Source organism: Antennarius striatus, chromosome 15 (assembly GCF_040054535.1).
Source record: "Antennarius striatus isolate MH-2024 chromosome 15, ASM4005453v1, whole genome shotgun sequence".
Lineage (NCBI taxonomy): Eukaryota > Metazoa > Chordata > Actinopteri > Lophiiformes > Antennariidae > Antennarius > Antennarius striatus.
The window spans coordinates 10929741-10946828 of NC_090790.1; the positions used below are offsets into that span (position 1 = coordinate 10929741).

Here is a 17088-nt window from a genome sequence, read left to right on the forward strand (position 1 = left end):
TAACCAGTGACTCGTGTGCCTTCTATTCCACTTATTTAATAATTTAAGTTTGGTGGAAATAACAATCTGATCATTTCAATAGATTAATGTCTCAATAGATTTAAATGTGTGAGGATTTCTGTGGGGTAAATTTTAGGGTTTTAATCACTTTACTACAATAAGATAATGCGGTAGTATTCTGATTTATATTTTGTTTTAAAAATGCTCAACATAAAGCTCCGCTTCCTCAAGATTAAATTATAGGGATAAAATCATAAATAATTATTCATGTAAAACAGAAATGGTAATAGAGGGTTTGGTGGTGTGTCAAACAGGGTTGAAAGTAGAATCCTTTCCAGTAGTGTCCTCAGGGTGTTGACGGAAAATGTTCAGGCAGGCGTAATGTTGTGAAGAGAGGCCGACAATAAGTTCACAGCAGCCTAAATGACATTAATGTGTGATATTGGCCTGTAAGAATCCAGTTTAGTCAGATTGTCTGCAGGCGAGAATACGAGCACCGCTTATTGCGCCAAATCCTTTACAAGCAGATGTATGATATTTGTTCAACATTTCATATGAACGCAGTATTCAAAATTTATTGTCAGTGATGCTGAAAGGGCAACGTACATACATGAGCTGCATGAGAATATCAAACTAGCCAAGGGCATAAGGTGAGAGGGTCAAAATATGATGGAAACGTTAAGGATGTGATGAGTCTTTGCACGTCATGATTTCTACATACTGTGGTATTTTAGCATATTTAATAGCAGATAAGCCCAGGTTACCACTTCTTTTCACATCTGTACACTGTCATCACCCATCCTCTCTACCTCAGCACAGGCGTCCAATATCATTTTTGGTGCAGCCATGGTTACAGCATTTCCCCGCCACGCCCAGAGAAAAGTTCCTCTTCTTCTTGCCCTGTGCTGGCTCGTCCGACAGGATCCCCACACTTTCACCCAAAATCACGGAGGGAAGTGGGGGCGGGTTGCTGAGTGACGGATGTTGCCCGTAAAGAGCCAGGAGGTCTGCCAGGGAGCGAGAGGAAGAGGGAGAGGAGGAAGAGGAGAAGGAGGCAACGTGGCGAGGAAAGGGGTCATCTGGGAGCCCTGCGTCGGGCTGCCATCTGCGCCGGTCGTCCTCCAGCGTGATGTCACTGAGGGAACTCCACTGGAAGGGGACTGGAGAGGGACACGTTTGATGGAAATTTTTTAAATGATGCACGTTAATCGGGGCAAACATATTAATGACAGTCGGTTCAGAATAGATGGTTTCATGTTCAGCTGCCAGTATTCAGGACCCGGCCACAGGACTGAATCAATCAGCTGTCTGTCTGAATCAGTGCATGATTGACGTCCTACACACCTCTTAAATAATCTGATCTTAAACAGCAGCAAACACAATTAATTTATAGACATTTTTCAGCTTTTAAAAAAATAGAATTTGCAGCAAGTCTCATTTTATCTGTATTTTTTTAACCACTACTCTTAGATCTACTTTTGCCCACAAATCAAACAACTGTTGCAACTCACCCCTGTCCCCCTCTGTGGAGCGTCTCCAGCGGGAGCCCCCACAGGTGAAGATGACCGCCCTGATGAACTCTCTCCCGCACAGTTTCACGCCGTAGTCCCTCGGTATGTTCAGCCTGCTCATCAGGTCCACCTGCACACAGCTGCACACGCCACAGAAGCACACCACAGCCACGGCAAGTGTCACTCTGCAGAGCATCTTTCACTTGACCTGACGGCTGGATTCGGCTGCTGCACAGGGAGGGGAGGTGGGGATTGATGGGGGGGCCAGCTGAGCTCCACCTCTGATCAGATAGCTGCTCTGAATCCTGATGGTTTGACTGGCTGTTTTAGCCTTTTTTTTTTTTTTTTTTGGTAGTTTTTGTTGCAGCCTGTTGAAGTCAAAGATGCCCGGTGTTGCACAGCAGACTTTCCTCTTGTTCTTCTCACCGTAGTCCTGGTCCTAATTTATGCGTTCTACCCGCAGCCCCCTCCCACTCCCAGTCCTTCTGCCTCTCTCACACGTCATTTGGATTGATGACAATGACGTACTTGAAGTTATTTTTCTTATTAAGGTAATATTAGAGAAATGCTTTTTTTATGTGACACAAATGTGCGTACTGTGGAAGATTTTTTTCTTTATTATCAGGAATTAATTGTTAAGTTTGAAAGTGTTTCACAGACAAACCTTGTCTATAATAACATATATTATGTGTTCAAATCATCCAATCTGTTTTTAATTTTAATATATGTACTGTAATAATAATAAAAATGTGACAGGTGGAAATTAACAGGTGCACCATTCATATGTAAAGCATATGCTATATATTTAATAGAAATACCATGTTGTATGAATTTAACATTTATATTAAGAATAATTTGATTTGATGTCCACAGAGAATAATAATAATAATAACCTTATTTTTAAATAAAGTTATCCGATAACAATAATTACAGCTTAGTGCAAATTATAGACCAAATAATATGAAAACTGCAGCTGCTTTATGGCATTTTGTTGACGTTTAAGTAAAAATCATGTGTTATTTGTCTAAAAACGAGCTGAGGCTGCTCCTGGCGCGGCGGGCCTTCTCTATGCTGTCGAAGGTTGGAGTTCCATGAGGAAGGTCCAGGCGGTCGCGTTCAGACGTCATGATGCTCTCAGCCTCTCCTGAATGTAGACAAATGCATAGGAAATGTGCTTTAAAGCATTTTTTATAGTTGTTTCATTTTATTCTTTAAATTTATGTGCTCATGTAAACTGATGCAACCCCAAGCAAACCATGATGCTGATGCAAATAGATCGAGATTAATTCTCCCAGCCAGCCATTGAAGTTTTGTTTTAAATGTGATGGTTAATGACAAAAGGTTTTTCCTCACCTCTCATACGATAAATAAGCGTCCCGTAGGCGTTGTCCATCTGGTAGGCTAACACGAAGCTCAGGGGAACAATAGGAGCCATCAGGCCCGGTTTCTTTTTCTTGTAAGCACTGAAGAAAAGTGTGGAGACAATAAGAGGAAAAGTTCATCACGTATGAAAGAGTGGGCCTAAACTATGAATGAATCAGACCCCTAACTGCAGATAAACAGCTACGTGTAATGCTGCAGAAATCCCACCTATAGGGGGCAGTGTTCCTCCTTCACGCCGTACAGAATCAAACTATTTTGATATTTTATTTTGAAATTAAACTTGTTTGAGTTTCCTCCTCATCCATCTCATCTTGTCTGATGGTTTCATGACTAGTTTGACAGCTGAACGTATGGTTTGATAAACTGGTGGTGTTTCCAGTGGGCATTCCCTGATACACCGACCAGGAAATACCTTGTATCTTCAACCTGCCGCTACAGTGAACTCCAATGAAGGTAACCGTGTCTTCACCTGTTCAAAAAAATGTTACTATTACAATTAAATTGTTTCAAAGATTGTGTGTCGTCGTTCTCATTTACTTCATTATCATTTTAATGTACGCTCATTCATCTCGGTGAAACAGATCGAGGTGTTTGTTTACATCCAGTCTGGATTGATGTTTGCTGTGGGGTGGAATGCAGTCCTTCCAAAGGAATCTGTAACATATCTGTTTCTGTTTGTGTTGTGTCTCATGTGACATAAAGTGGCTGTGAATTGATATATACACACATACACGCATACACACTGAACTCACCCGATTATGGTTCCCACAGAAACAACTGTGAAGAATGTGCCAAAATATTTGATGAACTCTCTGGACCAGGCGACCTGCATGGCCATCTGTCTCTGCCTCATCTGGTCCTGCATCATGATCTGACGCTCCATCTATGCACAGACAGAATTTCAAGTACATGACAAAAACACACAATGCAGAAGTCCAAAGGAGCGGAAACAGACTCCAAAGAAGCATTATGCTGAAGTAAATTAATCTGAGATTCTTCCTACATGTCCATTTAGACTATTAAACTAACATTTTCATTTTAAAAGCCTTGATGTCAGAGGTGAGCATTTATTTCCACTTAACAGTAATGTGGCAATAATGCACAGATGAAGCAAAGGTTAAAAAAGTGATGATGACATGACATAAAGTATGTAAATGATTTTTTTTTTCTATTTAAGCAGTTGGAGAATTCGTCACTGTGATGTGGTATTGCACCTAAAAAAAAACAAAAAACAGAAGCACTGCATGATGTATATCGTTTCAGGATCTACAAAAGACCCTTATTCAAATTTCTCACACAAAAATGTGATGGTAAATGGTTGAACACATTTTATATAATGGCTGTAACGCTGTTATTAAGTCACAAAGATTCAACTTTTTCAACATGGACTTAATCTGACAAACTACTTGATATTATTTGTGGAAGTAATTCTCAACACATATTATAAGTCTTAAAAGCTTTCACATAGCACTGCACTGTTTATCAGTGGGAAATTCAAATCAAAGGAATTTGGAGAGCACAAATCAAGGGGCATCAAGTGTGGTGACTAACAGGATCTGGCTGCTAATAAATTTTAGGAGTGCTAAGAATGGAAAGGTGTATAATTAAAAGAGCTCAGAAGATTTAAATCCGTAATTAACGGGCTGTGGTGTCACTTGTGTAGATAAGGTAAGTTGTGTTAATGGATAATTAACCCTCATCAAATCAAATATTATATAGTTTTACACCTGCTGTTAGCCTGATTTAGTTCAATCAACATCAAGACCAATCCATGTCTCCGTTCAGCAAACCGGACATTGAAAACTGAACACGTACGATCATAGGATATCGTCACCTACGCTCCTGCATCGATCTGTTCGCCTTCTACAAATGTCAACATTAAACTTAAACCTGTTCCGTAGATGTGTCTCGTCTACACCAATCATTTTCAGACATTTCATATTTAAGATTTCAAATGGAGATGGCCGCATTGGCACTCTCTGAGCCAGATCAAACAGTCGACGAGAATGGCTTGCAGCAACAAAGCCGTGGTAACCTCTGTAGGCCTTGTATGACCTTACATGCTGAGTCTTAAATCCAGTTTTGCTACAGGAAGTTGTCATACAAGACCAATCTGCATTCTGATCTGCATTCCTATGCAGATCAGAATCCTATTCAGCCCTCCTCTATTGTACTTGGTGTCCTTATCCTAACCCTAAGGAGAACACGTCTTAAAACATCCCCTTTGAATACGAACGGAATGCAGGTCTGACATTCTGTGCATGTCTAAAATAATTTACCGGTCTCAAATCTTCTCTTTGGAAACTCCTACTGTAATCAAGTGATTGAGAACCTTCAGTCTCACCAGGAACAAGGAATCCACAAAAAAGTCTCAGGGGTCAGTGTTCCATACTCAAAATGGATCTGGGTGGAGCAAAGTCATGGAATCTCAGGAGCAGCTTCTGTAGTCGCGTATTTGATACGTCATTCCAAGAAACACTGAGGTAAATGGAAATTCGGACAACCAAACCATGACGGTGATCTAGAAGGGTATATTCTGAGAGCTTCCTCAGAGGAGAGTCCCAGCAGCCACATGAGTCACAGCTTGACAAGTTGACTCAGCTGAGCTGGAGTTTTCTTTGGAGTGTGTAGTCTGCCAAGCAGGATGTCTCTGCCCATATGTGTTTTTTGGTTTATTTTTGGGTTGTTTGTTTCTTAAGAGGATTACACAATATATTAATGGATTTTCATGAAACCTGGGGTGGGTAATCAATCAGGAAAGAACCCACTTAACGATACACTACTAGCAACAAATAACAGTAAAACATAGATTGCTGGTATAACTTTTATTCTGTGGCATTTTTAGCTCATCAATGATGAGTGACACAAAAATTCTAACTGTTGAGACAGATCCGTGTTTTTGACTTTGGAAAGCCTGTGTGTGCATCCATTTATGGCTGGATTTAAGAGTCCTTAAGCGATGATCATCACTTCATTTTATATGTTGATCTACTGAGGTAAAAAAGAACACACCCAATTACAGAGACAAACTCTCCCAAAGTGCAAACACAAAGAACCTGAATGTGCTTCTGGACTTACAATAATAAGAACAATCTAATCCAAATCTAATCTAATTTTAATGTTGGGAATTCTGTTAACGACTGTATCTGGTATTTATGTTCATCATTTCTGTACAGGTAGCTCTCAAGATACAAACATTCGAGTCCCAAATCTTTGTAGATACAAACAGCAGCGTGCTGACATATCCGACTACTTTCTGCCTCAACCCCTACACCAAGCAGCACCGCTCCGCATGCGCATCTCTAAACTAATCTGGATTCAAAACAATCTTGTGAATCACGAGTGACGCTTAACGGTAGATATTGGAACTATACTTATGTATTTCAATATGATCATATGTTTTTATCCTTTTTTTAATGTAGAGTAACATTATATTATGTGCTTTTAACGGGTTTCCGGTGATTTGATCCGGTGATTTGATCGAGAACAACTTAACTTGAAACAACAAGCCAAACCCTGCCTGTATTTTACTTCATTGTGTTGTTTTTATGTCCTGCAATGGTTTCTGGTAAATTTTAGGGATTAATATTTTTGTATTTAATGGTATTAAAATGACCTCAAATGGCAGTTATAGATTGAAATTGAATAAATAACTACTTTGGAACAATTCCAACGATTTGAACAACCTCAATCTACAAACCAATTGTGTTCATAGGTTGAGGACTACCTGTATTTATGTAAATGTTTGATAAAAAATGAGTTTTGATGAGGTGCTTACCACTCTGTCAAAGCAACACAGTGTTATCCTTGCATACCTGTTTCCGTCAAAAGTAGAAGTCTCTGTCATGGAAACATAGCAAGGGATTACAAATAACTTGAATGCAAGTTTGGACAAGCAGCTGTTATTACACAATAACAGGGGGACCATGACTGGGAAAAAACAGTGAAGATAAAGCTAAAGAAAGTACTGAACTGTGATGAGGCCACTGAGAAGGTGACAAAGTGAGAGCAGAGCTGAAATATGAGTGAGAAATTCAATTACTTTTTCTTACAGCTACAAGCATAAGCAGCGGGACAACGCCATCCTGGACTGATTCGCATGAATCACACAAACACGGCTTCTTGTGATTTGTTTTACATTACCTGAGTATGTTATCCCGAAAATTTATTCAGATAATGTGTTGTTTTAATTGTCGATATTTGTGTTGTGTGAGCAGTGTTTTGAGTAATAAATGAAAAAATCTGTATGTAATTAATGTATTTCATTATAATTATTTCAAATTATCTCATGGCTCACAAGCATGAGGAGGAATTCCTCAGGGTACCCTTCTTGTTCCCTTTTTGATAAAACTGAAATTTAACAATACAGATCCCTCTCAACATGTACTGTTATCCCTTGCTACTGAGAATGTTGTCTCTGATTTTATCTTGTTTTTATTGCATAACAAATTATGATCAAATAATTTTTTGTTATAGTCATTACATATTGGCTATCAGTACATTTAGAAACTATTTTATGGATATGAATTCCATACAAGAGACTTCATCTGCATTTTCTATTTTTTCTATTTAAGTTATAACATGTAACATCTCTGGATATAATTTTGCAATAACAAAATTATATCTATTCTCATCCTAGGAAGATCATAATTAAAATGTGATTTATTTGTTCACTTGTTGCTGTAACTAGCAGACAGTAAGAGGGAGGGAGGATGTCTCTGGATGTGTCTAAACATGAGGTCAACTTTAAAATGTTACCTCGTCTAAGAGCATTTCTACCTAAGTCAGAGAGAAGCAGAGTTTCATCAGTGTAATTTCTTCTTTGGACATATGTCAAACAAACACACCCCTTTAATTCTAAAATAATGTCTTAGATGGACGATGGGGGTGAAACACAATGTGCGATGACTTTTACTTAAGGGTCGAGCAGGGAAAGGATCAATTATCTTTGAGCTATGTGACTTGAAAACATTAGGAAGCAATCATCTTTGACATCTTAATGCAATGACAGAAAGCAGCTAGCACTTCACACATATTCTGAAATTGCTAGGGTCGTTTCATTTTACTCATGTAAAAATACAGAAAAAATGACTTCCTGTTACAGGCAGTAACAAAACATAACTGCTGCGACATACGCTGTACATAAATCTAAGCTGAGAGATAGATAATGATAAAATGAGAGACGTCATGTTGCTGTCAGAAATAGATCTGAGTGGAAAAACCAGTAAATGCAAAATGTTTAAAAAAAAAATCAATGACACAAAGTGGATCCACTACAGGAAAGTTTTAATATGTGCATTACATTCACCCGTGACTCAGAGTCATGACCTAAGAGTGGTATGAAACTTAATTACCAAACCTTCGCCATCAACGAGTGAAATTCGTCATCATCTACTCGGTTTACAGCTGGAAGATCAAGAGACATTTACAGGGAAGAAAACACGGCAAACCTTTTGGGCATAAGTCAGATAATGTCATTGGCATTATGACAGTCACACATCCCACCTGCTGCTCAACAGCTTGCAGGCAATAATAACTCACAACAAATTGTTTCAAAAAGGTGACGAAAACAATGCTTTGCTTCAATGAACAAAACCGTGGTCTCCACATAAAAATGCTCAGATTCAAACTAAAGCTCACAGCCCTTGATGTCACCAATATACAGTATGTGATCAGTAGATGAACAGATTGATAGCCAGATCAAACCAGGGTTGGACTGGGAAACAAATGGCCTGAGTATGTGTCCCTGTTCAGCCCACACTCAGGGGCTGAGTGTGGGATCTACTGTAAATCATGGAGACCTTTAATTCAAGTACATCAGAGGGAGATCCATTAAAATACATTTACAAAATTAGAATCAGCAATCTAATCCTGCTCAAGACAACCTATAACGTCACCTGTGATTTTGAGGACAGAAAATACATTATAATGCAAATACCAGTCTGGTGGCTGTACCATAACAGATGCTTTTTCTCCTTAAGCAATATAAATATTAGGACTAATTTGAGCCACAGTAGATTATGGAGATGCATTCATGCATCAGGATAACAACATTCAGTTTCATGTTCCAGTTGCAGATGCATGAAGTAAAACATGCTGCATATTAAAAATATCATCTACATGATGTTTTTAATGCTATGCACCTGCAGCACTCACCTGGAGCCGACCAGTGTGGAGCATGAATTCTTGTTGCTTTTTCAAGTTTGCATCCATTGATTTAGACAGCAAAAACCCCATACTGGTGTTGTTACCTGTCAAAATACAATTTATAAATCATTCATTATTATACTACTAAATCAACATTGGTAAACTTCTCTTGTAACCACATACTTGAAAGGGTTGAACAGCCATTACATCTAATTTACTTTAACATGGAGAGTAAATAGCCCTGACAGCATAACAATCTTATCTTTTAGTTCGATAACTTGATGCTATCATCATCTACTTAATTATTTTATATACGTACATACAGAAACAAATAGAGGTGTTTTGTAATGTGCTGTTATATTAATTTGGCTTAACAACATGTTCCAGTATTAGCAACACATAATAGTCTTCCCATTCTTACGCTAACCGCAAAGCACTGACTTTAACCTTTAGTTAATTTGGTGAAACATGAATAAAAGTATAACGTACCTAATATATTTGAGGACAAAAAGTTAAATGCTGTATGATAACGCCAAAAAGGGTACCAATAAATTCTTATCAAGGACACAACTCTTTCAAAAACACTCGTGAGTCCAGCCTCACTTCCACTTCCTGTGTATGGATGCATTCAAATCTGTCGGACATTGAATGTATCCATGCACAGGATACATACCTGTATATGAAGACGTTTAAATTACCGTACACTTTAGCGACAAACGTTTATATAATTGCTATTAGTTTACCACTGGCTACCTATTAGAGGCACTGGTTTCAAGTTTTCTATTATTTTATGAGCTTTTGAATTCAGGTTTGTGGAATTTCCGGCGTTACGTAGTTCTTGAATGCAGCACTTGTTTCATTGTTATTCCAGAATGAATATACTTCTGGTTAAACTTTCAAAATAAGACAAAACCCAGCTTCATACACATTTTCCTTACAATACGCTCAAGGGATTTAAAAACGCACCATGTTTTCTTACAAAGATGAAGCAGAGGGTTTTCAAATTCTTCAAGAGAGTGAAGACCTTTTTACTTGATGCTGGCGTCCCAGTTGCAGAGAACTGAATAAAAGTGTACAGTATTTTCATTTTGGTTTGGTTATATTGTTGTCATATAAAGAGGTAATTGTTATGATTCTATTCACTATAAAGTAATAAATACTATATCACCAATACATCAGCAATAATACTTTCATAATGAAAGTAATAGCATAACCCATTTTCATTTTTCATTCTTGGATAATAGTAAAGGGACATTTTCACTGTGGTACATTAAATGATAATTATTCAGATTGCTCTATGCCAAACACCATTAGAAAATTGTTATATAATTACTCTTTCGCGTGTGTGTGTGTGTGTGTGTGTGTGTGTGTGTGTGTGTGTGTGTGTGTGTGTGTGTGTGTGTGTGTGTGTGTGTGTGTGTGTGTGTGTGTGTGTGTGTATACTTACTTTTTTCACACAATATTTCACATTTGCAAGTCAAATAATTTTCACTGATGCGCTTTAAAACCATTCGGTTTTTAGTAGTTGTTTCTAACTAACATAGGCCATCAAAGAACCATCAAAATACACAACAACATAATGAAACAGAACGTATTGACAATTCAGATTACATCAATGATTTATTTCACCCGGAGTCAGTGAAAACCTGGGGTGGAAAAATATTAATCTAATTCCAAGTTCATCTAATTTTGTCGTCGCAGTTTGTGGACAAATGTCTCCCTCTATCGGACATTATGTTCCACTGCAGGATCAGAAGTTCTGTTTTCTCGTCGATTCAAATAAAGATGATTTATACATTGGACTTTGGAAGGCGTAAATCTGTATCATACAGAAAATAAACTGTCGTTTACAACCAATATTTATTTATTTGACGAATAAAAAAATTATCCAGGACATGGCCTTAGGCGTTGCTTTTTAGAAGCTGCTTCCTCATGCTCTACTCTGTGAAATGTATGTTCATTGAACATCTGCCTCAAGGCTGATTCAGAAAGATATTTTTGGTTTTTGGGTTCTGTTTAGCGCCATATTCCTGGTAATATAAACAGGTCATGCAACAATACACAGCTCAAAGCGTTCCCGCAAGGAGACGCGTGTCACTTATTAATGGCCAGTGAATGGGAACTCCAGCAAAACCGCAGGAATTTTAAGTTCTCAACATATTGCGTGATAATTAACCCTTGTTTAAAGTCTCATCTAAAGGAAACCCCTATTTATTTGTGTGTTTGTGTGTGTGTGTGTGTGGGGGGGGGGGGGGGTTCCTCTGACTGAGGGCGTGCATGCGTGGAGCAGATACTTAAAGGAGGAGGAAATAGCGACTGGAAAAAATTCTCACGAATACTGTTCACTTCACCTAGAGGTAAGAACATTCTTAACGTAATGACAGCTGCACTATTTTATTATTATTATTATTATTATTATTATTATTATTATTATTATTATTATTAGTAGTAGTAGTAGTAGTAGTAGTAGTAGTAGTAGTAGTAGTAGTAGTAGTAGTAGTATCAGATTTACCCATTTTGGGATTAACTATATGATTTAGTGCCTCGATCCTGGATAGATTTCAGTGTGTGTGTGTGTGTGTGTGTGTGTGTGTGTGTGTGTGTGTGTGTGTGTGTGTGTGTGTGTGTGTGTGTGTGTAATTGCTTAAACATGTAATGATTAAAGGATTTAAAATAACAAGAACAAGACTCCTCTGAAAACTATGCCTTTGGTTCCCTTCTCAGGTTTTAATGGACTGGATGTACATTATAATTTTGCAAGTCATGTTTCAGCCATCTCTGTCCGGTATGTACTAAAGCTATTTTGTGAAGAATGACACAGCAGTTTAGATATTTAAGAAGAAATGACATTCCACTCACTTAAAATCTTTCACTATCCCTATAACACAGTATAAAAGCTCATGGCCACTGATAAAAATTATCTTGTCATCAACTTATATATTTTTCTCCAGTGTTGCTCACTGTTGAGGCCGAGCAAACCACGTACCGGTCAGAGTTTGGAGGTGACGTTGTGATGAGCTGCAGATTTCAGCCTAAACTGCTAAATCCTCAGGACTACCTGAAAGTCACCTGGTACTGGATTTCCTCTGCTTCGGCTCGGGAGGTGTACCGGATGGATAACGGCGTGGAGCGCTTGGCCTCCCAGGACCCGAACTATCAGGGCCGGGTGCGACTCTTCAGTGAAGAGCTGAAGGAAGGCTGGGTCAAGCTGCAGGTTGGTGTCGCCTCTGAATGGGTTAACTTGTTCATCCCATCAGAAATTATTGATACGAGGCTCATATGATTCTTCACATTATGCGTGTTAATTTTTCAGACACGGGTACCGTTTATTTCACAGGTTTCCGGCCTCAGGATTCAGGACTCCGGTACCTATCAGTGTTTGGTGCACACAGGCGAAGGAGCTGATTATAAAGAGATAACACTGACTGTTGAAGGTAATTACTAGCTCAGTTCCAGTTTATCTTAATTGGTTTTATAAAAACGGAAGGCAGGGGATCATTTCTGGAAAGAGATAGAGAAAGTATAACTTGGACTATTACGCAATTTGGTAAAGTTTTTTGTCCTTCTTTATTAAGCAAGATACGTTTATGAAAATCCTGAACTTTCTAAGCACAGAGTACCAGTAAATATTTGATACGCTTCCTGTTTATAGCACCTTATAAAACAGTGACTAAACGCATTGAGAAGACTGCAGATGGGGAGGAGCTGCTGCTGACCTGCCAATCTGAAGGGAACCCCGAGTCATCGGTCACTTGGCACAACAGACGCCTGCAGACAGTTAACTCCAGTACGACCTCTGTGTTGACCCCGGGGCAGCTTTTTAAAGTCACCAGTCAGATCCGTGTCCCATCATCAGACAACAGCTATACGTGTACTTTTACATATGATGGCTACTCCGCGATATTTCACATCCCAGGTAAATGTTTGGGCACTTTGTATCATTCTTTGGTTCATTTTTGAATTTTAGTTAATGATCATGTAAGTCCAACATCCTCTTGGATGGGTTCATTTCTTTTTAGCTCTCTGAATCAAACAAAAATCCTGAAACAAAGTTGTCCTAAGGCAATGACTTATGTTAACATTCAGTTTTATGTGACTTAGGAAAAAGGAAACAAAACAGAATTGTTCTCTTTACAATTTCAATTTCATTTCAGTCACTTCTGTTTCCTGTTTGTTCAGATTTTCTTTTGATGAAGATTCATAAAAATATGAGGTGAAACCACATCAGATGTGACCGCTAACAAAGAGATAACATTGACATTGGAGCTGTGTGTGTGTGTGAGTGTGTGTGTGTGTGAGTGTGTGTGTGTGTGTGTGTGTGTGTGAGTGTGTGTGTGTGTGTGTGTGCGTGTGTGTGTGTGTGTGTGCATGCGTGTGTGTGTGGATGCGTAGGGTGAGATGTATTGTCTTTTTGATGCATTGCTTTTGCCTTGTTGAAAATACCAGATTTGTTTATTAGAGGGAAGTTTTTAATATTTTTGTTTTTGTTATTTGTGATTCAAAAAAACAAAAAAACACAAAATACAGAATCTCTGGCCTTGTCGTTACCAAAACTGATTTTGTTCTATGTTTCAGTCCTAATCCTTCTCGACTCTTTTCACAGATGACGTTCCTATTCCCGATGTACGAAACGATGCTGCCATAATTGTGCTGAGCGTAGGAGTTATAATAGCTGTCATCATCACCACAATCATCATGTGTTCACGCCGAAAAGGTGACCAGATACTCACTAATCTATGAAATTACAGCCAATCATAGGTTAGAGTGTACAAAAATTCCAAGTGGCGTCTCCTTTTCTAATTTCCATCTAAAGAACATTAGCAGGACCTAAAGAGGATAAACCAGCTTTTTGTAGGTATATGTAACAGGTCACATGTTGTTTGGTTTAATTTTCAGAAACTTTCAAAATGTCATAATAAAACAACATCGACTGTACAGGATGGAACTTGGTCAAAAAGAGCTTTATGATCCATCTTGAGCTGAAACTTGGTCTTTAGGCTATCAGTATCCACCTTCATAGACTTCCAGCATATTTCTATATTTTAATAGGCAGTCAAGCTACCTGTAAGTCAAATGTCTTGAGTCATTCTGTTGCTAAAAGGGGATGTGTCCGAGAAGTAGTTTTGCACTGTAATAGATTTTCAAGGAACTTCTCATCACAAGACATGTTCTGCGTGTTTCCACGTGAGCATGATTCATCTTTTCAACCTGAGCTGTGTCACAGTTTCTGTTTGGCTTTGGAAGTGATTTACTTATGGGGGGTTTTCTTCACAGCAAGTTTTTTTGTTTCTAGAAACCCCCACTGCAAAACGCTCCCATCATTTCAGTGGTAGCAGTATGCTGTGGTCTCCATATATAAACGCAAAAAAAAAAGAAAAGTTATGTCTCTGGAGTCCTGTTGATGGCATGTGATAGCTGGTATCAAGGTTTCATTTCAAAGAATTTCTCTTTGACTCGGAAATAAACCCAGAACCTGTTCGCTGTATATTCCTGCTATAATTACTAATATTTTTATTGGACTTCTTGGATCACGTAACTTGTAAATCTAATGTTTATGGGAGAACAAAAGAAAAACTAAATGCTGCAAACAGAACTGTTACCCTAAACCTGCGATTCTGTTTAAACAACCACACACAGAGTCACAATGCACTAGATTACCGGCACTAATAGTGTTTTGTCCCCAGGGCCAGGAGTTCCCTCTACCAGGAAGCTTTTAGCTGAATGTCGGGACACGACTGCTTCTGCCACTGCCTGTAAGTCTGAACAAACCTAAAGCATTCACAGAATGACACACAAAACCCTTCCATACTGAGCAAAAGATCTTCTTATGAGAACATTTGTTATACCTTGATATACTTACTCTTTGTTTTGAGGTTTGCTTTACTGCCTGAACAAAGGGCATTTCCTGCTGTGGGATTGATAAAGGACTTTTTTTTTTTTTAAATCTGAGAACACAATCATCATCAGTTACGTCTTTGGCCATGTTTATATTGATAACATCTATTTCCTTGGTTGTCTGACCGTAACACTTAATGAAGGTTCTTCGAGCTATTCAGTAAACTATTCAGGAAATAATTTCTTTTCGACAGTGCATGGAAGCTGATTTTACTGCCTGAAACACAACTGAATTCTTCTGAAGACATTTTATCACGTGATAAAGTACATCTGTTTCATAGTCAACAAATATGATTTCAGGAGACAAAGTTTCACCACCAGTACAATAAACTGCACCATGAATTAATGACCATAACACAGACCACTTCAATACTATTTCTGTTGGCGCTACGATGCTCTTTGCTGATCTTTTCCATCAGGCCTACAAGTATTCATCACATTCATAAAATAATAAAACACTTGAAAAATCCAGGAAGAAAACTTGAATGTTACACTCAGCATGACAGAAATATTTCAAAAAACAAAATCGAGTCAAATATGTTTTGTTGTCACTTCTAGTGGGGCAGATAAAGCTTTAAGATAGAGCTTTATCTTAAATCGGACTTGGCTAAAATACATGATGTTGTAGTGGTGTTAGAGGTTTAGCATGTGTAGCATCTTCCTGCACTGTGTGTGTCTGTATGTGTGTAAACAGAGCTGAAAAAAGAACAGCATTATATTGAATTCAATAGCGGCCATCTTTAAAAATGGCCTCCATGCATCCTAAATTTTCAGGTGGCTAACAGGTTTCATCAAAACAGTGACCCCCAAGGAGTATATGTGCCAATTTTGGTGCTTGTATCCGGAAGTGAATGATTATGTCAGTTATCTGCCCCATTATTCCAGGGAAACCCAAAGACATCTGTGAAAAACAGTTATCACTACCTTAGCTACGAAGACACAAGATGTCACCTCTCTGTGTGAACCAGCTTCCTTAAAGCCTGCAAAATAAGAGAGTGATCTAACCCCAATCCCAACCCTAACAATAACCTATAAAATTTAGTTTTCGTTTTTGTTCCAGTCTACTTTTGCAGTCAATGTTGTCGGGACAAGTTGAGTTTGGCCAATGCCCCAAATTTAGGAGTTGAAGTTCATCAAACTGAATCTTCACATTTTAGAAGTACTGTACTCATGAAGGGGCGGCACGGTGGCGCAGCGGTTAGTGCTGCTGCCTCACAACACGGCGGACCCGGGTTCAAGTCCCGGAGTTCACATGCTCTCCTCATGTCTGCGTGGGTTCTCCGGCTTCCTCCTACCTCCAGAAAGCATGTGCTTCAGTTTGATTGGCCGTTTCAAATTGCCCGTAGGAATGAGTGTGTGTGTGCATGGTTGTATATTTTTGTGTGTGGCTCTGCGGAGTGTCCCCCGCCTCACACCCTATGCCGCCGAAATGGCTCCCCGTGACCCTCTGCAGCGGATACAGCGGTCAGTCATCTGAAGATGACTGACTGATTGTACTCATGAAATCCCATGGAACTGTTCCTTCTATTAAAATAAAATAAAAAAAATGGACTTGTTTCAGGAAATAATGATTTAGCAAATAGTGACGCAGCAAATAATGACTCAGCTCACTCATTCTCATTCTGTCAACAGGAGATGAGCTGAGGATTGTGCTAACTGGTTCCAGTGAGGTTCAGCTGATCTTGGAGATGTCCCGGTAGATCCTTCAGGATTTTCCTAAATGAAAGAGGAGGATATAGGTTACTGGTCAGGGTACTAACCCCCTACGTGCTGAAGGACACAGATGTAATAGTACCAACACAGACTATCTGCTTTTTACATAATATTTGTATGTTACAGTATTAACTTTTCCACTGACGGTGTGGTTAGATTTTGTGAAATTGTAAATGTGCTGCTAAATCTGTTGGATTCAAAATAAATACTCTTATTATAAATGCTGTTTTTGTATTATTTTCTTTACAACCTCAGTTACCATTTTGAAAAATAGTATATTTTACTATGAACTTGTTTTTATGGATAGTACAATATTTGCCCTACAGATGAGAAGCTCTATCCATCTATCCATCCATCTGCTGAGGGCAGCCCTGCCAAAGTCCAACATGAACGTGGAACAGGTTTGACTTTCTGCCGGCAATGCGAACCAAGCTCTGGC

At 38.7% G+C, this 17088-nt stretch overlaps 3 protein-coding genes across 3 annotated transcripts; 1 reads left to right on the forward strand and 2 right to left on the reverse strand.

Annotated features, from left to right (window-relative positions):
• Positions 1 to 38: 38 nt before the first annotated feature.
• On the reverse strand, positions 39 to 1713 carry rln1 (relaxin 1). The gene is made up of 2 exons (XM_068333987.1): positions 1512 to 1713; positions 39 to 1160 (listed from the first exon to the last, which is right to left on the reverse strand). Exons 1-2 carry the CDS (start codon positions 1705 to 1707, stop codon positions 811 to 813), a joined length of 546 nt encoding a protein of 181 aa, XP_068190088.1. The 5' UTR covers positions 1708 to 1713; the 3' UTR covers positions 39 to 810.
• Positions 1714 to 2514: 801 nt separating this feature from the next.
• Positions 2515 to 9648, reverse strand: plgrkt (plasminogen receptor, C-terminal lysine transmembrane protein). Its single transcript, XM_068333988.1, has 5 exons — positions 9531 to 9648; positions 9051 to 9145; positions 3647 to 3777; positions 2865 to 2974; positions 2515 to 2655 (listed from the first exon to the last, which is right to left on the reverse strand). Exons 2-5 carry the CDS (start codon positions 9129 to 9131, stop codon positions 2528 to 2530), a joined length of 450 nt encoding a protein of 149 aa, XP_068190089.1. The 5' UTR covers positions 9132 to 9145; positions 9531 to 9648; the 3' UTR covers positions 2515 to 2527.
• A 1711-nt stretch (positions 9649 to 11359) lies between these two features.
• LOC137608769 (programmed cell death 1 ligand 1-like) lies at positions 11360 to 16823 on the forward strand. Its single transcript, XM_068335342.1, has 8 exons — positions 11360 to 11398; positions 11766 to 11826; positions 11993 to 12255; positions 12379 to 12475; positions 12694 to 12957; positions 13645 to 13755; positions 14726 to 14794; positions 16569 to 16823. Coding segments are annotated over exons 2-8 (861 nt in total). The 5' UTR covers positions 11360 to 11398; positions 11766 to 11771; the 3' UTR covers positions 16571 to 16823.
• Positions 16824 to 17088: the final 265 nt, after the last annotated feature.

What these genes read in the sequence shown, in the direction of transcription:
- rln1 (XM_068333987.1), bottom strand. Translation starts at nt 1,707, where the DNA reads ATGCTCTGCAGAGTGACACTTGCCGTGGCTGTGGTGTGCTTCTGTGGC. An exon ending in CTCCACAGAGGGGGACAGGG is followed by an intron (nt 1,161 to 1,511) that starts GTGAGTTGCAAC and finishes GTCCCTCTCCAG; the next exon opens with TCCCCTTCCAGTGGAGTTCC.
- plgrkt (XM_068333988.1), bottom strand. Translation starts at nt 9,131, where the DNA reads ATGGGGTTTTTGCTGTCTAAATCAATGGATGCAAACTTGAAAAAGCAA. An exon ending in TCCACACTGGTCGGCTCCAG is followed by an intron (nt 3,778 to 9,050) that starts GTGAGTGCTGCA and finishes GTCTGTGCATAG; the next exon opens with ATGGAGCGTCAGATCATGAT. An exon ending in GCTTATTTATCGTATGAGAG is followed by an intron (nt 2,656 to 2,864) that starts GTGAGGAAAAAC and finishes GTCTACATTCAG; the next exon opens with GAGAGGCTGAGAGCATCATG.
- LOC137608769 (XM_068335342.1), top strand. Translation starts at nt 11,772, where the DNA reads ATGGACTGGATGTACATTATAATTTTGCAAGTCATGTTTCAGCCATCT. An exon ending in GTTTCAGCCATCTCTGTCCG is followed by an intron (nt 11,827 to 11,992) that starts GTATGTACTAAA and finishes ATTTTTCTCCAG; the next exon opens with TGTTGCTCACTGTTGAGGCC. An exon ending in CGCGATATTTCACATCCCAG is followed by an intron (nt 12,958 to 13,644) that starts GTAAATGTTTGG and finishes CTCTTTTCACAG; the next exon opens with ATGACGTTCCTATTCCCGAT.